Source organism: Anguilla anguilla, chromosome 3, assembly GCF_013347855.1.
Source record: "Anguilla anguilla isolate fAngAng1 chromosome 3, fAngAng1.pri, whole genome shotgun sequence".
In the NCBI taxonomy this organism is placed as follows: Eukaryota; Metazoa; Chordata; class Actinopteri; order Anguilliformes; family Anguillidae; genus Anguilla; species Anguilla anguilla.
This window is the reverse complement of record NC_049203.1, coordinates 69,003,950-69,026,517: the sequence shown is the minus strand read 5'-3', so window position 1 is coordinate 69,026,517 and position 22,568 is coordinate 69,003,950. Positions and strand designations below refer to the sequence as shown.

At 48.3% G+C, this 22,568-nt stretch overlaps 1 protein-coding gene across 1 annotated transcript in view; it reads right to left on the bottom strand.

Annotated features, from left to right (window-relative positions):
* The window catches only part of LOC118223219 (diacylglycerol kinase beta), a 113,201-nt gene extending 90,909 nt beyond the window's left edge, over positions 1 to 22,292 (bottom strand). The window contains exons 1-2 of the mRNA XM_035409459.1: positions 21,696 to 22,292; positions 455 to 763 (exon numbers count right to left, since the gene is read on the bottom strand). Of these exons, the coding sequence (XP_035265350.1) occupies positions 455 to 521 (67 nt within the window). The 5' untranslated portion in view covers positions 522 to 763; positions 21,696 to 22,292. The remainder of the gene's footprint in view (positions 1 to 454; positions 764 to 21,695) is intronic.
* Positions 22,293 to 22,568: the final 276 nt, after the last annotated feature.

Genomic DNA, 22,568 nt, shown 5'->3' with positions numbered 1-22,568 from the left:
AATCGTCACTACAGAGGTCTTCTTCGACTAACACCGGGGATTGTGGGTACTCACACTCGCTGTACTGCTGCAGCAGAGCATTGTGGGTACTCACACTCGCTGTACTGCTGCAGCAGGGGATTGTGGGTGCTCACACTCACTGTACTGCTGCAGCAGGGGATTGTGGGTGCTCACACTCGCTGTACTGCTGCAGCAGGGGATTGTGGGTACTCACACTCGCTGTACTGCTGCAGCAGGGCATTGTGGGTACTCACACTCGCTGTACTGCTGCAGCAGGGCATTATGGGTACTCACACTCGCTGTACTGCTGCAGCAGGGCATTATGGGTACTCACACTCACTGTACTGCTGCAGCAGGGCATTATGGGTACTCACACTCGCTGTACTGCTGCAGCAGGGCATTATGGGTACTCACACTCGCTGTGCTGCTGCAGCAGGGCATTATGGGTACTCACACTCGCTGTACTGCTGCAGCTGGCTGAACTCGGCGGGGCTCAGGCACACCCAGCTCCCGTCCCCCATGATGGCGGCGGTGCTGGCGGGCGGCGTGGCGGCGGGGGGGTGCTGGTTATCCCTGGGTGCGGTTTAAACCGGAGCTGGAGGGGGGGGTCAGCATCGTCCCAGAGCCGCCCTGCGAGCAGGGGGAGAGGGGAGTATGGGGGCAGGACGCGGAGCCCCCTAATCCTCCGATGTCAGGGGTCACCTCCCACAAGGCCCTCACTCTGATCCCTGATCAGTTATGCCACACCCACACAGCTTCCTGTCTGTGGAGAGAGAGAGAGAGAGAGAGAGAGAAGAGAGAGAGGGGGAGAGAGGGGGAGAGAGAGAGAGAGATGTTTACTGGGCCACAATTGTGTGCCATTCATTTTAGATTCTCTGCCACAGTAATCCAGGATATTTTTCCTCTGCAGGGATTTAAGTCCATTCAAAAACAAAAAGTCATAAGAAATGTAATTTTGATGGCTGTTGAAAAGGGACCAAATCGTTGGCGATGCTTAGCGGAAATTCGATTTGTTCAGTCCCGTAAAATGCGTGAACCTCCCGCTACATCCTCTCCTTGGATTCATTTCATTGGCCAACTGCAGCCGAAAGAAAGAGCGTTTAACGCTCGTACGGCGCAGGGTTTCTGTTAAAATTAAACACCACTGACACGAACGTTAACGTGGCTGGACGTTACGGTCGGACAGAAAATCGAACGTCTTGCTGTGCAGCGACACAAGCTCCGTTTGAGAATCAATACCTGTTTTCACCATGGCATCGCACTGTGAGTGACAATGCAGGCACAGACAGAAAGCAGCTCTACGATTTTGGAAAAAAAAAACAAAGTAAATATTTAAAATGTGTAAAAAAAAAAATCTTTTAAAAAAACCAACCGTAATTGAGGAAAAGGGGCGACATAGCTCAGGAGGTAAGACCGATTGTCTGGCAGTCGGAGGGTTGCCGGTTCAAACCCTGCCCTGGGAATGTCGAAGTGTCCTTGAGCAAGACACCTAACCCCTAACCGCTCTGGCGAATGAGAGACATCAATTGTAAAGCGCTTTGGATAAAAGCGCTATATAAATGCAGACCATTTACCAAATGGAAAACGAGGTACGGGGACATCGCTGTGAACTGCATTCGCAATAACAGCTGTATGCTTCAGCTGCCAGACGAAAGGCAAACTCAATATAAAACCTCTTCCTTATCCCATTCACATCTCCCAGACAAAAACGAGTTCTATTCAACACCCATGTGAGATTTATTTTCACATACTTCTCAAATTGCCCTCCTCAGAAAAAAAAAAAACCCCTTTGCTTTCCTCGCTAAGATAACAACATGGGCTCCTGCAATGTTCTCCATTTACTCTCACTTCACTGCTTTTTATTAGTCTGAAATTAATAACAGCAAGATCCAGGGACATCCCGGGAGAAATCTATAAGCGAAATGTGTGTATGTGTGTATGTGAATGTGCGTGAGTGTGAGTGTGTGTGTGTGCGTGTGTGTGAGTGTGTGTGTGCGTGTCTGTTTGTGTGTGAGTGCGTGTTTGTGTGTGCATGTGTGTGTGTGTGTGTGTGCGCGTGTGCGCGTGTGAAATCTCCTACATTTCTTATTCTTCTCAAAGTGTCCAAGATTGGTCTTAGATTGTCTATGCCCTTGCTCTTAATTTGTCCTCAGGGGGTCTAGGAGAAGCAACACAGAAAAAAAAATCTGATTTATTTCTGAAGAGATAAAGAAAAACCTGCTGTAAGTAGCACAGCTTTCCCCTGGAGAGGCTTCCAAAAAACAAAAACATATTATTATCATCATCATCATCATCATCATCATCATAATATATAACTTTATTTACATAGCACTTATACAAACATAGGTACAAAGAGCTGTACAACATAATGATCATAGAATGAATAAACATATAATAAAAAACATCATAAAAGTTGCACAGAATATTGTTACGTGGACAGATATATACAGGGCCCTGTTGGTAATTATTGATGAACAAATCCAGCAAACCACTGTCCGTTAATTAGGACAGTTAATGGGGACCATTTGTAGGCTATTCTCACCGCTCTTGATCATGACTGGTGAACAGCAAGCGCGTCTCGAGAACAGACGACGTCACCAGAAGGACACCACCGGATCCATCGTGTGACCCGGCCCATTTTAATCAGGTCTCCGTCCATTAAAAAACGACACGAGGCGATCAACCGTGACCCTTATCAGGCCATCTCCAAGGAGCTGATTGGATAATATGCTCCCCTGCCTTCCCATGGCAGCCTGTCGTAGTCACCATTACAAACATGGAAAAGATTTTTTTTTGTTGTTGCTTCATAATGTGCTCACCGGTGATGATTAAATATCGCTGCTTCTTGTTGAATTTCTTTCACCCAGATGAGAGAAAATTGAGCCGAGAGCAGTTTCTTTCCCCGCAAATCAGTAACCCATTATAAACCCTCTTCCTGTACCAAATATCCTCTCGCCATTGTTCTCTCCTTCCTCTTTTCTGTTATACAACGAGTGTATCAGTAGTAATTTCATTAAGTTTTAGATTCAAATGAATCATACTGTACCACCCACCTTCCTTTCGTCTATTGTAATGCATTTAAATGTATTTAATGCATATACTTACAGCATTTCGCCAACCGGTAAATAAGATTAGATATAATACATCTCAGCGCAAAATAAGTTTGGGAGTGTGTTTGTTTCCGGAACTGAAAAGAGTTGCCATTATAAGACAACAGTAAACACGGCTACTAAGGTTCAGCAGAGGTACGTTTGTGTTCCTTCCAGAACAGTTGAGGGAATTTTCTCAAACTCTCCGATTTATAGATTCCATTGCAATCTATTTCAACAACATACGGAACAAAAGCAACATATCAATTTAGTCTCAATATGTGAGTTACACATTTAAGCTGGTCAAAAAAAATAAAGACATAACACATCTCATCCAATATAACTGTATCAACCAACACATCTGCTTCCTGTTATCACTTAGACAGTTAAATAATACATGTATTTCCAGCATTGCTTCTTGCGGCATAGCCTGTAGAACACTGACCACATGTTCATTACCAGCTGCGATGTCTGTGGTTCACAAGGACGGAGTGTAGCACAATGGGTAATGAACCGAACTTGTAACTGAAAGGTCGCAGGTTCGATCCCCGGGTAGGACACTGCCGTTGTACCCTTAAGCAAGGTACTTAACCGAAATTGCTTCAGTATATATCCAGCTGTATAAATGGATACAATGTAAAATGCTATGTAAAAGTTGTGTAAGTCGCTCTGGATAAGAGCGTCTGCTAAATGCCTGTAATGCAATGTAATGTAACACACGGCCACGTCTCTCCCTCTCTCTCACTCCCATTCTTTCGGTCTCTCTGTGCTGTCTTTTCCAGTACAGCTGAAAAAGCCGAAAGACGAAACACATTTTTAAAAGAGTAAATTTTCTGAATGTCGTGCAGTAAATCGCGGACCGAGGAGGGGGGTGGCGGGGGGGATGCAGGTTGCCATGGCGGCTGCCTGTCGCCGTTGCGTCCCTCAGGTCACGCCTCACCCTGCCCAGGCCCGTAAAACACAGACACTCACAGACATGGCGTAAATCCACCCCAGGCGCCTACAGGCTAATCGATGGAGTGACCGGATGGATCTGTGAACCAAGGAGGCCACGGGAGACATTAGCGCTCAATGTTAGCACTTAATGACAATGCTCAACGATAGCGCTCAATGTTAGCCCTCAATGACAATGCTCAACGATAGCGCTCAATGTTAGCCCTCAATGACAATGCTCAACGATAGCGCTCAATGTTAGCACTTAATGTTAGCGCTCAACGATAGCGCTCAATGTTAGCACTTAATGTTAGCGCTCAACGATAGCGCTCAATGTTAGCACTTAATGTTAGCGCTCAATGATAGCGCTCAATGTTAGCACTTAATGTTAGCGCTCAACGATAGCGCTCAATGACAATTCTTAACACAAGCGCTCAATGATAGCGCTCAACTTTAGCGCTCAATGACAATGCTTAACGTTAGCGCTCAACGATAGCTCTCAATAATAGCGCTCAACAACCCCTCAGAGATCCTGCAGTTATGCCACCGCGCACCCTTTCAAAGCTGAGAGGTATAAATCTGCCCTTCTAACAGTCCAGGTGTCACTCCTCTCTTTTATTTTTACGGGCAGTGTAACTCCTTCTCCTGCGGGACCCTAAGTCGAATCGATACACTCGCCCCGGCCGTTAGGCCTTGACATTTTCTCGAATTAAGTACGGCGATAAATCTCGCCGGCTTAATTTGAGCAGCTGGACACGCACCAGCGGACATGTTCATGTGCAATGCCCGATCGTCCCATTACTTCACCTTTAAAATCAATGTCCCCTTTCAAATCCCCTCGCTCACTGGAATGCTAGAAGACGTATGGAAGTCGTAAAATGTTCTGACGTTCGTCTGGTTGAGTCTGTGAAATTGTCTACATTCGTCTTGTTTCATTTATTTGTTTATTTTGGCCGGATACGGCTTGTAATTGAAGCAATTAAGAGTCCCTGGTTGAGCTACTTTTTTTGCAAACAGCCTGAAGGTTTTTGCAATCATGATGCCCCAATGAATGCATTGGTGAATATTCAATAAAAACATTCTGTAGGCAGCACCCAGATGTGAAACAAAAAAGGCATAATTTGACTTATATGAGACATCTGTTAGCACAGGGATAACCAAACACTTCATCAGAAAGGGGTGGCAGTTTAAAAAATTAATAATTTTACAAAGTACTTTAAATGGGAAAAAACAGTAGGCCCTATCAGGTATATTCAAAATCTTCAAAATTTTTTCATTAGTTTTGAATTAGTGAAAAGCAGTTGTTTTATCTCAACCACAGTGGCAATAACAGAGTTATCTAAAGCCATGTTCACATACACAAAATAAGCTAATAATAATGAATGGAACAAGCATTGACACACACACATTGGTGTATACATAATGTAGCTAATTACATTCTCACATTGCATTGAGGGAATGTTATATTTTGATCCCACGGGTCAATGCTGAGATTCTGGTTGGGCTCGGTGAGCCGCAGACTGCGGGCGTGCCTGCGACAGCACGTCACGTTTCGGCTTCCCGGCTAACAGACAGCGGTCTGCCGCTGTCCGGTGGGTATGACTCACACGATGACCTCGGAGCTCGTCACGGGGAAACCCCCCCGCAGTCTGAACACAAACAAGCCCGCTTCACAGTGACAAGAATCATTCAGAAGGGCTAATGTTGCTCATTTGAAGTACGAAATAATGAAATGATAGTATCATCTTTATCCAAATGTTTTACAATGATAAAGTCTACATTAAAAAAACCAGCAGTGCCCACCTCCACCCAACAAGCACAATGAAGCACACACAGGCACACACACACACACACACACACACACACAAACATTCATGCACACACACATACAAATACACACACAAATACACACACGCACATGCGCACACATGAGCATCCATGCATGTAAGCAAATCCAAAAACACATGTGCATACACATACACACAAACATGCACACACACGCACACACACCATCGTGTGTGTTCCAATAAACTACGTTTGAAATTACTGTTAACCCCAGTGAATAATGCACTTTCCTAAAATCAAAGGAAAAATGGCCAATCTATTTCGTTCCCTGTCTAAATTGATCCAGGAGAGGAATTACATTAAAAAGACAGAGGAGTCAGCAAATACGTTGCAACACAAATCAGTGCACATTAAGTGTGAAGAGAAATACGTCAAAATAATCTACAGTGTAACATGGTCACCTTCATACAGAGCAAATTAGAAATACAGTACATGTGTCAAACAGAGATTTAATACCGCAGCATTTATCTTTTAATATTCACGGACTTAATCGTACGGGGCCGGTTATAGCCTGGCATTAAAATTGGATTGTAAATCAGTCTAAGGGAGTTTTTGTTCTTAGGCGTATGCAGTAATGCCCTGAATGAAAATTCATGATTTTAAAATGTCCTTCATAATTGAATTTTATTATTATTATTTTTGATTGCAGTTCGTAAGGTGAGGTGATTTGACGTTTTTTTTTCGGGGAAAATTAAGATTTTTTTTATTTTTTGCGCGAGAGCAGGAACCTCCGGCCGTTACGGTGTTCCGATGGAGGCGGAGCCTAAGAGCCCGCGTCACCGCCCCCGCCGTCAAACGGCAACGGCGGCGGGACTGAGACTGAAAAACGAGCAGCGGAGGCAGAGCAGCGGGGGAGGGGCGGCGGAGCCGACCGTCACGACCTGAGGATCGGGAAGGGGGGGTGGGCGGGGGGGGGGGGGTCCAGCAGAAAATAACAGCCCATCTCTCTCCTGAACCGAGAAACAACAAGCGAACAGAAACAAAAAAATTTGTGCTAATTGGCGCTAATACCCCCCCTTTCCTAAATGGCTGTCGCAGGGATGGGAACGCTGGAGCTGCAGGTTCATTCATCGCGGGTTTCACAAGCAGCAGAGTGTAATCGTTTGAGCCTTCGTCCCCTCCCAACCCCCCCCCTCGCCCCGCCCCCCCCCCCCCCCAGTGTGTCAGCCCCCTCCTGGTTGCCAGACGACACGGGAGACCACAGGCGGCGTGCGATAACAGGAATGGGGACACTGTTATGAGCGCGCTCAGAGATAAGAGATGCGGGGGGGGGGGGGGGGGCATGGGCGGGGGGGGGGGTGGGGGGGAGCAGGCTGGTCATCAGGACAGCCCTTCCTGATCTGATCTGATCTGATCTGATCCGGTTGGAAGTGTATAGCGTCACTGGTACTCCCCGTCCCCAAACGGCTGATCCCAGACCAGCTCACACACACACCCCTAATTTAGAAACTAACCGTTATGTTTGTGTGCGCAAACTGGTCTGGAGTCAGTGTGCATAGGGGCTGAATTAATCAATGTTATCTGAAGGAGAAGGGGGTGATAGTGTTTGTGTGCGGGGTGGGGGTGGGGGTGGGGTGAGGAGGGGGGGGGGGGCTGCGGATGTTCTGGGCACGTGCAGAACAACGGGACGGGGGCCTCCCCTCTTCAGCGGAGAGGGATTCTGTTTGCTTGAGAGGTTGCCTGGCAACCTGACGTCACAAGCGCATGCTGCAAGGAGACAGAGGGGGAAGGAGGGGGGGAGGGGGGGGAGGTCAGGAAGGATGGGGATGTGTGATTGAGTCTGTATGTACGTGTGTGTGTGTGAGTGTGCGTCTATGTGTACATGTGTGCATGTTTGTGTGTGCGTGCGTGTGTGTGTGTGTGCGTCCATGTGTATGTGTGTACGTGTTTGCATGTGCGTGTGTGTGTGTCTGAGAGCGAGCGCGAAAAAGAGAGAGACAGAGAGAGAGTCTTTGAGAAGGGGGGAGGAGACCTGTGATGACTCACCAGCACATTGACAGAGATGTAACAGAGCTACCCCCCCTCCCCCTGCCCCCCCCCTCGCCCCCCCCGTCTCTAGCAGAGTGACGTCAGCAGCACCCGTTAGCCCCAGGCACGGCTCCCCAGCAGCGGCGAAGGGCGCCGCTCCCCAAACGCTTCACCCTCTGCTCGCAGCCCGCCGCTGCTGGCCAATCAGCCGCAGCTTTACGCCATCGAGCCCCTTTCAGACAGGAAGCAGAACGCTCGCGTTCTCCCCAGAGCTCGAGCGACACCGCAGCACATCTGCGCGTTCCTGCTTATTCAAACTACGACGTGTGATCATCCTCAGTTATCGGAATGATTGATCACTAGGTCCTGAATCATAGGAGAATAAATTGCACATAAAATGAAGTCGTCTTGTGGCCAGTTCAATTACTGTTAAATTTATAGGTGACGTGCAGACTTTTGTATATCTCTTCCATATATTTACTGCCTATAACAGTGAAACGGCTACATGGTGCAGGATCTTCAGCATTTAAAATATGATGCTTTTCAGCTGTCTGCATGCCACTATACATTAAAGAATCATCACATGCGGTTTTTGTCCTAAAGGCTAGAGCACCTTACTGAAATGACTCTCTTTACAGCACCAGTAAAACTCCTCTCCACTTGTTAGGTGCTTAACGGGACCTGGAAGATTAAAAAAGACTGCTGGATCATTGCTTGGCAATTTCCACCTCGTTTTAGTAGTTCATGAGACAATGTAAAGAAATCACTGCAGCGAAGGCAAAATCCAAAATCGATGGGTGTGATCTAACGATATAGGGAGAGTCTATTTGTACCTGACAACAACACACCGGCATCAAGCACTACAGCCCGTCAGAAACTGCAGTTCCACCGAATACCATGTGAGCAAGATCCTAAGACAGCGAGATTCTCCAAGCTTACTTTATCCTCTCTGTGCACATTTCATATCTCTTCGTTCTGGAACCCCACGGTCGGTGACCTTTCAACACTTTGAGGCATGAGGTCACAAAGATGAGATCAGAATGTTCCCACGTGAGCATTCTAACGCTGATGTAACAATCGCTACCGGTGACTGAAAGATAAACGGAGTTCTAGAACACTGACAATTTAGAAAATAAATAAATAAATAAAGAAATAAATTGTTCAGAAAAAAAACCTAGTGCTCTTCAGAGGGTTAATTTCCGTCGTTACAGACGGAACAGATCACCCGCGGTCGGGATGTCCTTGCCACGTGCGCCTTGCGGATGAGCCCCTTCGGGGGGGGGGGGGGGGTGGGAGGGTGAGGGGGTGAGGGGGTGGGAGGGCGAGGGGGGGGCAGCCTGTGGTAAATGTAATTAAGTCGTGTCCCTCGCTCTCTAATTAGCACGAGGTAATTCCGCTGCCAGACGGGCCGCTGTGATGCATGGGCCGAGCTAACTGGCCCGGGGCCGCGGCCAATCGCCCGCTCCGACAGCGTAGCCGACGCACGGGAGAGAGACAGGGAGCGGCGCGCAAACGCGGGAGAGACAGGGAGCGCCGAGCAACTCCCGCTCGGACTCAAACAGAGAACAGGCGTATTACGGGTCAGCGCCGACGGCTGGGTCGGAGGTCAACCCGCGCGGCCGGCCGCGGTAAACCGTAGAGAGCGTCCGAAACAGCGGCGGCGGCTCCCGCGGCAACGGCTCAAGGCCGTTCCACCGGCGGGTCGCCGTGGAAACGGCTGTCGGCGACATCATTACTGTTGCCTCAGATTAGACGCCGTTTATCCTGGGATGCAAAACACACACACGTCGCACTCCACACATCCACCCTAGACGTCCCATGACCCCCAACCCCCCATCACCCACCCCCCACCCCCCCACCCTTTTTTTTTGAGCTGTCAGCCTACAACAAGCAATGGACTCAAGGGGTGTGGTCTGGCTGTAAAAAGAAGCCCCACTGTATAATGTACAGGAAATCACTGGATCTGCGTATCTGTGAAACACAGCACCCATTGATCCCGACAGGACCGAATGTAAAATGGGGCTGTGTTTTTCCACACAGCACAGGGTCATATCCTGATAAGCATTATCCTTCTCACCATTCTCATCCTTCTCACACACTCACATACACACACACACGCACAAATACACACACACACGCACGCACGCACGCACGCACGCACGCACTCACGCACGCACGCATGCACGCACGCACTCACACACACACACACATACACACACATACACGCACGCACGCACTCACACACGCACGCACGCACGCACACACACACACACACACACACACACACACACACACTCACGCACGCACGCATGCACACACTCACACACACACACACACACACACACACACTCACGCACGCACGCACGCACGCACGCACTCACACACACGCACTCACTCACACACACACACGCACACTCACACACAGGACACGGAACCGAGGCAAAGTTTCTTCATTCTTTTGGTTTCTGCTGGGGGGGCTTTTCAGTTTCAACAGCGCTACACACAGCAGTGCACTTAGCAGTCTTGTTCCGGCTCTCCTACTGAAACCACCCTGACAGAAACATCTGTGGATCGGTGCTTTCTATTTCCAAAAAGGCATTTTTGTTCATGCCAGGCACCTTGAGCGCTGTTAGTGTGTAAGTAACCCAGATAAGAAAAAACTCTACTCAACTTTAACCAGCCCTCCCTCAACCTGAGATTTAAAACCACGAGCCTTATGTCACTAGCAGCTATTCTAAGGACATCTGGCATAGTTGGCCAAACTTTGTGCCAGGGGGGAATTTAGTTAGTTATCACACAATTTAATTTATATATTACCAGGTCATCCCTATGAGGTGAAAGAAGTGTTTTCTGGCCTCTGATTCCACAGAGCAACAGCAAAAAAGCTAGCTGGTGCATACACAAACCATGCATGACACAAAATACCATGTGCAGAATTACAGCACAATATATCATAAAGAATATACAAATAAAAAGTCATACAAAATGTCTTTTTTATCAGTTTTTTTCCAATCTACCAACTCTTACTATGAGCTGTGAAACAACATCTTTAAAATCCAAATCAATGGCACTCATCCAGTATATAATCATTTATGAAGTCTTTAAATTTATTCAGTTGTGATTTCATGGCCAGGGAGCATAACAGTGAAATGAACATTTCCCGTTATCTGCCTGACTATCTGGAACAGAGAACAGCAACCTGAACAGGGAAGGAAGGGTCGTGACTGTGACAAACCTCATTTGCATACTACTAAATGAAAACTCATTGATTGGCTCGCACTGTTTGCTTTGGCGGGAAAGCTCCTGATTGGACAAACTCCAAACTGTTCACCTCTGCCTCTGTGTAGGCCGTCAAAATGAAGCAGACGAGAGGGAACGTTGAGAAAGTTCCGGAAACTCAAGAATTACAGGACTCCTAAGCGATTCCTAAAATGCCTACACATGCTGTCCCATTTCATCCCCTGCTCTTATGCACAGTAAATCAAAATTAAATTAAGCTATATTTTTATCGATAAGCATCCATTTAAAAAAAATCTAATTGCCAATAAAATCAGCTTTGAGATTTTCTTGACCTCTTGTCCTTTCCAAGCTTAATGGACACCATTGCCGTTCCCCGATTGACACAAGTATTTTGCCGTCATGAATTATTGAGTCAGTAAGCATTTGCCCGTTGACTCAGAACCAATTTTTGCCTCAGAATATATTGCATACATCCAAGGCGTGGCACACATATCCAAATATAAAAATTCTAATACGCAAATCTAAGCTTGAAAGATTTACAGCAGATCTCGAATAACATTCAATAAGAATCCTACAGTGAACACATCCGAGTAAACTGACGCATGAATTAGAGCAGGGGGTGTTGTATGACATCAGGCTTGCTCATCCAATCACAGCACCCACTCACAGTCTGTCACAGGCCTGTTCAGCCAATCAGATACTCAGTGACGCCCCGTTTACTCATATCGAGGGTGTGTTCCACAGAGTCCATGGCTTACATTCTCAAAGAGCCCCTTGCTTACAGTACCTTCTGTTATTAGGGAGATCAACTGAACGTTAGCTCACATTTTATTTATTTGCATGGCTCACACTCTTCATAATCCAAGTTTATTAGCACAGCTAATTAACACATACATTTATTCAGCCAGATATTTACAGAAGGATTTTCAGCTAAGTGTCAGGCTCCAGCGTACAATGCCAGTGCCCAACCTGGGGTCTTTAAATCCTGAATTTATTTTCTCCTAAGCATTACTCTAGACTTCCACCTCATTCATCATCCTCACTACTGAGTGCAAAAGGTCTTCTATTCATAAAGATTTATCTGCTCCCTCTATGACACATCAGTTGAGAGACTTCATAGTTCAGGCGATAATGCGCCTTCAGTCTCTGATTTGACTGAATTGCCCATTTGCAGGAAAGCCCTTATTGTTTCACATCAGTGAGTCACTGAATATTCAAGAGCTAATCAAGCGACAAACAACTGAGCACTCATAACCAGGTGTCTGTGAGTGTGTGTGTGTGCGTGTGTGTGTGTGTGTGTGTGTGTGTGCGTGTGTGTGTTTATGTGTGTGTGTGTGTGTGTGTGTGTGCGTGTATGTGTGTGTGTGTGTGTGTGTGTGTGTGTGTGTGTGTGCGTGTGTGTGTGTGTGTGTGTGTGCGTGTATGTGTGTGTGTGTGTGTGTGTGTGTGTGTGTGTGTGTGTGTGCGTGTATGTGTGTGTGTGTGTGTGTGCGTGTGTGTGTGTGTGTGTGTATGCGTGTGTGTGTGCATACATGCATGTGTGTGTGTGTTTATGTGTGTGTGTGTGTGTGTATGCGTGTGTGTGTGCATGCATGCGTGTGTGTGTGTGTTTATGTGTGTGTGTGTGTGAGCGTGCGTGCGTGTGTGTGTGTGTGTGTGCATGCGTGTGCGTGTGTGTGTGTGTGCGCAGAAGCTGTGTTTGTCATCCATGTTGTACAATACACAGAGTTTGAAGCGCGGCTGGAGTGCCCGAGCGTGCAAAACCCGGTCCTCAGTGCGCGAGAGAAACCGGAAACCCCGAGCAAAAAGGGCAAGCGTCAGACAGCGTCGCGCAGAACGAGCCACCGGAGCCCAGGCACAGGCGGATTTAGGACCGCAGTAAAACGCTGAGTTTTAATTTAACTCCCCTGAGACGAATCAGATGTTCTCTATCGGGGTGAAATGCGCTCTGTCGGAGTTTCTTTCCGAGACAAACGATCCAGGAAAAACAGGCAGGCTCCACACCCAGGGTTTTCTAAGAACCGTCCTGCGTGGATCATCGCAGGACCACAGCCGCTATGTCCAGGCTAGCCTCCTTTTTTTTTTAAATGCGAATTCAGGCGCAATGGAAAAAAACCGCACGCAGACGGTGACGCAGACGCAGACGCAGTCTGGAGGCTCGGCCGCGTCCAACATCTGGGATTCTTTCATCGCTCCCTTCTATTATTAGCAGCCATTACCCCCCACCTCCCGCCCAGCCAGCAGTAATTTCCCATAAATCTCAGCCCTGGCAGCGGGGTGGTGGGTGGTGGGGGGTGGGTGGTGGGGGGGGTGGCAGTATGTCACTGCGCGGCGAAGTACACAACAGAAACCAACTTTCGGGGTTCTGCCAAATTTTATCTGTCGAATCAGCACGTGGAATCAGAGTTGTAATGACCTTGGGCGGGGATAGGGGTGGGGGTGGGGGGGGGGTCCCTACATGAGTTAGCTTCTATTAATAAACAAGGGGAGATATGTACCGAATCATCCAGCCCACTACACCACGAGCTCATGGTACAGTAGCGGGACAGGATTTTTACCCAGGGACCTGGACCTGGACCCAGGACTGAAGGTTCGAACCTTGAGCGGGCACCCTAAACCACAGCCACTCCATTGAACTCAGCACTGCATGTTCGACGTGTACCACTAGGGGCACTGCTGAGCAAGTGAGCCCTGTAAATAATGGTAATGCAAAGGCTGTAATATTCCATGTTGTCGCTGATGCGCTGCATCTCAAGTGCTTACACCATGCAGAATATTGGCGGCTGGGCGATAAAAAGGCTATGTAGCGCTCTTGCCCTGGACCGCCACAATGCAGCCATTCTCACCACCACTCTTTAAAACGCTAGCATTCTTGCTAACGGCGAGGAAAAGCTAAAATGGCGCAATCAAGAATGAATAAATATAAATAAATGTGAATAAATAGCCTGGGGGGGCTCATGTACCTGGAATGAACTCAAACCCTCAACCACCACCCCCCCCTCCCCCCCAGCAGCTGCCTCAGGACTGCCCCCTAGCTGCCGTCAATTGATTAACAACATGACCCGTTAGTGACCAGATAAGCAGTTCAGCGTAAGGTCACCGTACACTAAAGCAGAATCGAAAACAACAGCCCCGAAGCCACATTTTGAGAAGTGAGAAAGTGTCAGCAAAAACCCGCAAAAAACAAAGCAATCCCCGTAGGACCCCCCCCCACCCCCCCCCCTCCCCCCCATGCTCTCTGCTCGTCTCCTGAAAAATCGTAGGTCAGGGTGAAAAAAAATGAATCACGCTTTTGTTTCCCCGAAAACAGGAACCACCACCTTCAGCCACAGGCGAGCTACAGCATAGCGTCTGAATGCAGTAAATGCAGAACAGCAGCTCAGTGTTCACGGTCATTAGGTGTTTAAAACGAATTAACAATTTCCTAACCTCGCCCTTTCCGCGAGCATTACCTCTATATATAGGGGCCGATCATTCCCACGTCCAGCTAAGCAGGAGGAAGGACGGGGTCGTTTCTGGGCTGTTCGTCTTCTTTGGATATGGAAGTCGACTGCACTTTGGGCAGCAGTGCATGCTGGGATAGGGGGAAAAAAATGGTTCATGCTCTCTTACAGATGTGCAAGAGCTTACAGCCAATCACATCAGCCTGTGGCAGAAGGGGGGGAGGGGGGTTTCTCATTGTAAGATCTGCCTCTACAGAAGATGCCAACGACCAGTGTGCCAGTCTCAACTTTGGGATAATCGTGGCTAGGCCACTTCTAGAGATAGGCGATATAGGCCCCATATAGGCAATATTGGATTGGCGGGGGAGGGGGCAACAAAAGCCCCCTCCCCTTCCCCTGGCCCTGAATGGTCCAGTCAATATGGGTGTGACACTACAGAGCAACAGCAGTTCAGTACTAAACTCCCTGTAACACGGATGCAACTCAATTCAAAACCCAGTCAGCTTCTTTTTTTTATTTTTTTTTATTTTGATGTGCAATCAAATCTATGAAAGTCAAATTCATTGTTATTCATCTTCTTTATATCATTTCAAAAGGTTAAAATTCAAATGACTGTGAAGTGAATACGTTTCTCAGTTAACTGTTAAAGTGGCAAGAACAATTAGTATAACAGAATATACCAAAAATTTGTTTGAGATCACAAACAGGGGGGGTTATTGTGGACCGGGGATCCACCCATGAATTCCCATCTAAATGGTATTTTGAAATATCCTGGAGAAAATAAAACTCAGAAAACGTGAAGTGTAGAGAACGCGTGGCACTGTCATTTAGGGGCACTACTACTTTTTTCAGAAAACATGATTTAAAAAAAAAAAAGACAAAAACTGATATGATAGACCGCATCAATAGTGTTGTCATTATTCTCTCTCAGATTCCATTAAGTTAGTCACTAGCTCTGCTCAGTGAGGACACATGCTATGTTAAGCCCACGCTAGGCTACACACGCTGTTTTGGTCCAGTATTATTGTGGGGAAAAAAGTCAATGAGGACGCAGCGATGTGGACCCTTTGAGTCGAGACAGGTGCGCTCGAGACAGGTGTGCTTAGCCCATGAGCGGGGCACCTGGGGGGGGGGGGGGGGGGTGTTTCCTGTCAGGATTTGAGCGGGAAAAGGTCACCGGTCTGGTCTCGAACCCCAACCGCGCGCGATGCGGGGTTTGTTACATAACAAGCTGCGCCGCTACGCTAGCCACGTCCACCGCCAATCATTTTTCGCCGCCGTGGTGACGGACATACGGGTGGACGAGGTGAGGTCACCACACGCCCGTAACATTACATTACATTGCAGGCATTTAGCACAACACAACATGTTCTACACAACATGTTACACAACATTCTCCACAGCATTTACACTCCATCCATTTATACAGCTGGATATGTACTGAAGCAGTGCAGGTTAAGTACCTTGCTCTAGGGTACAACGACAGTGCCCATCCTGGGAATCGAACCGGCGACCTTTAGGTTACAAGACAAGCGCCTCATCCATTATACTACACTGCCGCCCAGCATAACACAACTGGCCCCGCCCCCACTCTCTGGGAAGGTCTGATTGGCCCAGATGAGCGCACGCGAAACCGGGAAACCGACGGCATGAAATCCAACGAAACCAGGTATGAAGCGAAAACCGCGCACGGCCAAAACTTCCAGGTCTAGCTTGTCAAACCTGAGGCTTTCAAGACACGAACCTACGCCCAGTGCGCACAGGAGACCGCGAGGGAGGGGATTTAGGAGCAGGGGGATCAGGCAAACCCAGATTTTTGGCACACAAACAGGGTTTTTTTTTTTTTTTTTTTTTAGCAGCACAGTTTTTATTGATTCCCTCATAACCCTTCCTTTACAGTCACAGGAGCACATAATAACCCTCAGACTTCAGACAGTTATTGGCAGGGGGAATCTGTAAAAAAAAAGAAAAAAAAGAAAAAAAAAAAAGAAAAGAATACAACAGACCATAAAGAAGACATCACACCCAAAGTCTGCCTGTTTGTTGTTATAGACCGTTATTATTGTCTATTTGAGGCCCACAGACTGGCACCTGACTTGCCCCTCCCCAGTGCGCCACCACCACCCCCCCACTCCGCATCACCCGCCACCCTACACCCCCCCTTCCCCACAGACCCCGACCCCCCACCCCCACCCCCACCCCCACCCCCGCTTCAGGCCTGATATCACTGCTTTTCATCTGACTGACTGGGGGCCATAATCGCCGTCCGGATCTGGACTTCAAAAAGCCGTGACTGTGAGGGTCTGCCGCGTAAAGAGAAAAAGAAAAACTTTATTTAGACCTGCACATCGCCCCCCCCCCCCCTCCACATACCCCCCCCCCCCCCCCCTTCAGCTGAGAAAACAAGAGCTCAGACCACAGACTGTTTCTATTCTGTTCTCTGGAGTGGGGGGGAGGGTGGAGGGGAGGGGGGAAGAGCGGCAGGGGGGAGGGGAGGGATGCATAAAAATTTTTTAAAATACTGAAAGTTATTTATAGATGGCCAGATGTCATGGCAACAGGATTTTGTTTTAAAACGCAGAGAGCAGTGTGGGGGCAAAGGCAGGCTCGCTCACATGGCACCGGTCGCTGGAGGGCTGAGTGGCCACCTTCCTAAAGTGGGGGGGGCTGCATTTAACCCTTTGAAGAGTAGGCTTTTTTGGAACGGTTTTTTTATTTATTTTTTATTCAAAAGTCTAACTCAGTTTTCTGGAACCCCACTGCTTTCAATTCCCAACAGCGACTGTGACATCAGCATTAGAATGTTCAGTTAGGAACGTTCCGATCTCACGTTTGTGACCTCACACCTTAAAGGGTTAAAGGGGGTTTCTACCGCGTACAAAAGGGCTTCGCGTTGAACTCTTTTTCCACACAGAACCGAAACCGTTCGTTGGGGGGGGGGGGGGGGGGGGTGGCAAACTGACAACAGCTCTGGTAAGATGGGGTTTCAATATCAACTGCCACAGGCACAAGGACAACAGACTATGAAGAGCGCGACCAAATAATGTTAGTTTCACTGCGGTATTTATTTAGCTTTTATGTCTAATTGGGGATTGATTTCTAATTGGTGATTGATCGGTTTCAAGTTTATGGACAAAAAGTCACAAAGTATCTGACACATAATCAGCAGGAAAAGTGTACAGTCGATCACAACAGCAGGGTTTACAACACCGCTTTACAGGAGCCCGGCGTGTCCAACCAGTCATTTAGCATAACGTCTAACACCACCGGGCGTGCATTTAAAAAACCAATTTAGCATGCACTCAGAGGAGAAACGCTGGAACAGGGCGTCCGTTTGTGACCATCGTTCCATGGGACCCCACTGGGAGGCCAAGCGCACCCATCTCAACGCACAACGGTGATGGCCATTGAAAACCAGCTGTATTACTCATACAAAACAATGCATCATACCGCTGCAGTAATTTCGGGGGGGGGGGGTGGGTATTTCATCACCCGCCCCTCAAAAAGGGGGGGGGGGGGGGGGGGGACAGCTGAGGGCCTCTCACGCGTGTAATCTCTCGCCGCCACAATTGGAGCGTTGGATAAACTCGCCGCTGTTTACGCCAGACACGCTCCACCAGATTATGGCTGCGCGTCGCTGATTGCCGCACTTCTCCGCGTTTTCTGTAAATACGCCACAAAAAGGACGTTCGTGAAGGAAGCCGTGGGATCGACTCCTTTCTCTCACGCTTTTCTTCACGTAAAATCAATTTGAAATCATGTCGAAGAAACTTATTTTCACATTTAATTTCCAAGCATCCAGGCACTTTTTTTTTTTTTGTCTTCCTGAGATGTATTCCTAAACACCTACGGACTTCAAGGAAACTTGTAATTATTTTCTAATTCTTTTCTGAGAGCCATGCGCATTTTTCAGGGAACATGTTGCGGTGCCCTATGAAACATGCATGCCAGGGGTATGCCACACGGAGATGCCAGGGTGGTGCCAGTCTGTAATGGCTCCAATGCAATAAGACATGGCACAGAAAGGACCACAGGACTAACAGTGTAGCGTAGTGGGTAAGGAACTGGGCTTGTAACCGAAAGGTTGCAGGTTCGATTCCTGGGTAGGACCCTGCCGTTGTACCCTTGAGCAAGGTACTTGACCGGCATTGCTTCAGTATATAACCAGCTGTATAAATGGATGCAATGCAACTCGCTCGGGATAAGAGCGTCTGCTAAATGCCTGTAATGTAGGGTCTAACACTGAACAATTCCTACCAAATACAGACCCTCTGAACACTTGGCCATGTGCAGCATGTGAAATACACTCAACTTGAAGACCTGCAAGTATCGTCCACAATGATGGAATAAACCGTAAAAAAAACACGAAGGACAAATTTCTAAAAAGCCGCCATCATTTGTCGTACTCCGTAAAGACACACAGAAGGCCATCTTTGCACGTCAAACAGAAGCTGAAGTGGTGATAGTATTCAGCAGGACTAACCAGAAAAGGTGTTTTAAACAGAATTTGTTGCAGTGCAGTCTCAATATTCGCAACTTGCACTGGAATTGGGTTTGAAAGGAAGCGATCTTTGCGAGCAAAACAGGACAGGGGGTCGCTGTTGGGGTTGGGGGTTTCGGTGCCTGTTTGTGCCTTGGCAGAGCGCAGTCCTGCTTATCCATGTTTTACTCACACGGTGAAATACAGACACACACGGGGAGGCGCGAAAGACGTGATACAGCATCGCTTCTGAGCCGCGCGCGGAAACAGATCCCAGAACAGAACGGAGACGGGGGGGGGGGGGGGGGGGGGGGCCCAAAATTACATTCCGCTCTTTAGCGTTCTCGTTTACGATGACAGCGCAACGTGAAACTTTTCATGCCCCTGAAAAAACGTCTCTTTACTGGGATCTATCAACCCTTGGCCGTCTCTTTAAAGGAATCTTGGGTTGTTCTCTTTGAAGAAAAAACAAAACAAAACAAATCATCTCTTGAGCTTACTGTTTATTTTTGTTTAACATGAGGAACGCCGTGTGAATGTTGGGTCGTCTAAAGACCTTATTTTATTCCACTCTAACACGACATTGAGGCCAATGACCTTGACCAGCCGTGTCACCCAAGGAATCACGTCACAATGATCAATTACGAATGTGTCCTTCACCCCCTATCTATTACTTAATGTAGGCGCTGGAACGAAAAAGTGAAGTACGCATTTCTTTAATCTGAGACAACAATAACAAATATGTCTCCCTCAAAAATCTCCGGGAATCTAAAACAAAAACCAGCAAAACCCGGAGGGAAAACGATCCCCCTGAGAATCTATTCCCGGAGTCCTTGTGTGCCATCATCTTAATTTGGGGTCGATCCACTTTCAGGACAGGCCAGAGATCAGTCACGTATTGATCTTCTGAAACAAAGGGGAAGTGGATCAAGCTTCCAGAGAGAGAGAGAGAGAGAGAGAGAGAGAGAGAGAGAGAGAGAGAGAGAGAGAGAGAGAGAGAGAGAGGAGAGAGAGAGAGAGAGAGAGAGAGAGAGAGAGAGAGAGAGAGAGAGAGAGAGAGAGAGAGAGAGAGAGAGAGAGAGAGAGAGAGAGAGGAGAGAGAGAGAGAGAGAGAGAGAGAGAGAGAGAAACAGGGGGGAGAGAGAGAGAGAGAGAGAGAGAAATGTAGTGGGAAACAAGTCTTCCATGTATGCTGCTTTAGTATCCACAGGCAAAGTTTACTTGTTCATCGTGAGTCCTTTAAAATGTCACGACTCTTACAGCACACTCTGCCCAAATCTGATACGGCCTTCTTTGTGAGGTAAATTAGATTTTAGTCCCTATAAGCACGCCAGTCCTCCCGGTCAGCTCTTCGAGTTTCCGTGTTGGTCTGTTTACAAGTAGAGAAATCAGGGGGTAGCTACGTACAGTGTGACATCATGCACCCCTCTTCTGATAACAGCCCGGAGAATTAATGTTCAGTTCTCCGTTCAGCCGCTGAATCAGGAGTCACGTTGAGACGCCTAACGGCCAACGCCGCCGGTGATCGGGTAATGGAGGCTAATTAGGCAAACCGATTTATAATTAATCGAGCTCGATAACCTCGCCAGAGACCAGCCGCCATGGCGTTATTGACGACCGCCTTTGAGTCGATGCAATCGATGACACATAGCGGCACACGTCCAGCTAAACGGGTTTCTCCGTCCCCGTCCAACAGGCCCTTGTGTGCAGCAAGAGGGGAAATTAATAGATGGCCAGACATGTTCTTTGATTTTATATTTATTTCGTATTCAAGCGCATCTATTTTTGCATGAAGGTTGTGATGAAACAGCTTTGCAGATGCTATGTGAAATTATGCACTAATGCTTCATCCTAGAAATGATCCACAGCAACAAACAGTGGGCTACAAGTTTCAAAAGGATGTAAGGAGATGCCAGAATCCAGCCTAACACTGCATGCGACTGAAGGGATACAAATTAAGAGCTCTATTTGGGGGGGGGGGGGGCATCCATGTTTATGTCCTCTGTCAACACATCATATTCCCAAACCCCCACCCCCCCCAACCCTACCTACCATCACCACGCAAAATACAAATGAGCACATGCAGGTTAACACTAATCAAGGGCGATTCAGAAGTGGCAGGTGAGCTAGAATATGGCCAAATGACTGCAAATCAACATCAGTAACTGCAGCCCCCCAATCAGCATGGAGCAAGGAGAGCACACACTCAGGGGGGAGAAACAGGGTAAGCTGCTGGAGGACCAACAACACTGAGAGAGAGAACGAGAGAAAAAGAGAAGGAGAGAGAGAGAGAAAGAGAGAGAGAGAGAGAGAAATGGAGCGATGGACACCGCTAGAGAAGCAACCAAGGGTTGGTCAGAGAAAGATGAACGATGGACTCTGTGGTCCTTGCTGAGAGAGCGAGAGAGGGAGAGAGGGAGATATTCGCTGTTTATTGTATATTGTATATTGTGTTGCTTTGGCAACAGCGGTCGATTTCCATTCATGCCAATGAAGCCGTCTGAATTTGAATTTAGCTTGCACGTTAAAGACTACAGCGTAGTTTCAGATATCGTTCAGTACCGTATGCAATTTGGACATGTTTGCCAATACGGCTCTGGTTGTCCTGCCAATAATGCCTCATTGAACTGAAATGGATTGAACTGAGAGAGAGAGAGAGAGAGAGAGAGAAAGCAGGAGAGAGAGTGTGGTTCTTACCTCCACTCTCGTCCCGGTGATGATAGGCTCCCACTGGATCCCTGCGCCTCCCTGCGCCTCCCTGCGCCTCCCTGTGCCTCCGTGCACCTCCCTGCACCTCCGTGCTGAAGATCGCGGAGCTGTCAGGCTGGTCTCTGTCCCAGGCAAACGAGGCAACAGAAGCGTCTCTCTCCCTCTCTTTCCACCCTCTCTTTCGCTCTCCTTCTCTCACGGGGAATGACCCTCGCTGGCGATCTCCACCTCAGCGGGTCCTGGGGGTGGAGGGGGAGGGGGGTGGGGGGGGGGGGGTGTTAGCGCGTCAGCTGAGAACAGGAAGCAGGTCCCCCTCCGACAGCAACGGCAACATCCCTCCCCTCCAGCCTGAATTAATTAAAGCTCTTCTCCTCCTTCTCTTTCTCCTCCTCCTCCTCCTCTTCTCTGCCTCTCTTCCCGGCTCCTTCTTATTCTGTGGACCTCCTCTTTGCAAAATAAAAATTTGGAAATGAAGATGAGGCGCGTGCGAAACCCTCTCCAGCCTCTCCGGTTAAAATGCCCCGGCGCTCGTCTTCTGACAGCCTGTTTATCCAGAGCCTCCCTCTCTCTCTCTCTCTCCCTCTCTCTCTCTCTCTCTCTCCCTCTCTCCCTCCCTCTCTCTCTCTCTCTCCCTCTCTCCCTCCCGCTCCCTCTCTCTCTCTCTCTCCCTCTCTCCCTCCCGCTCCCTCGCTCTCTCGCTCCCCCTCTCCCTCGCTCGCTCTCATCAACAGCGCTATGTCACAGCTTTTACGCCCAGCCCCTACGCCCCCCCCCAGCCCCCCCAGCCCCCCTTACACACACAGTAAACCACCAGAGTGCCTGTTCCGCCACCTCCCCCTCCTCTCTCTCTCTCTCTCTCTC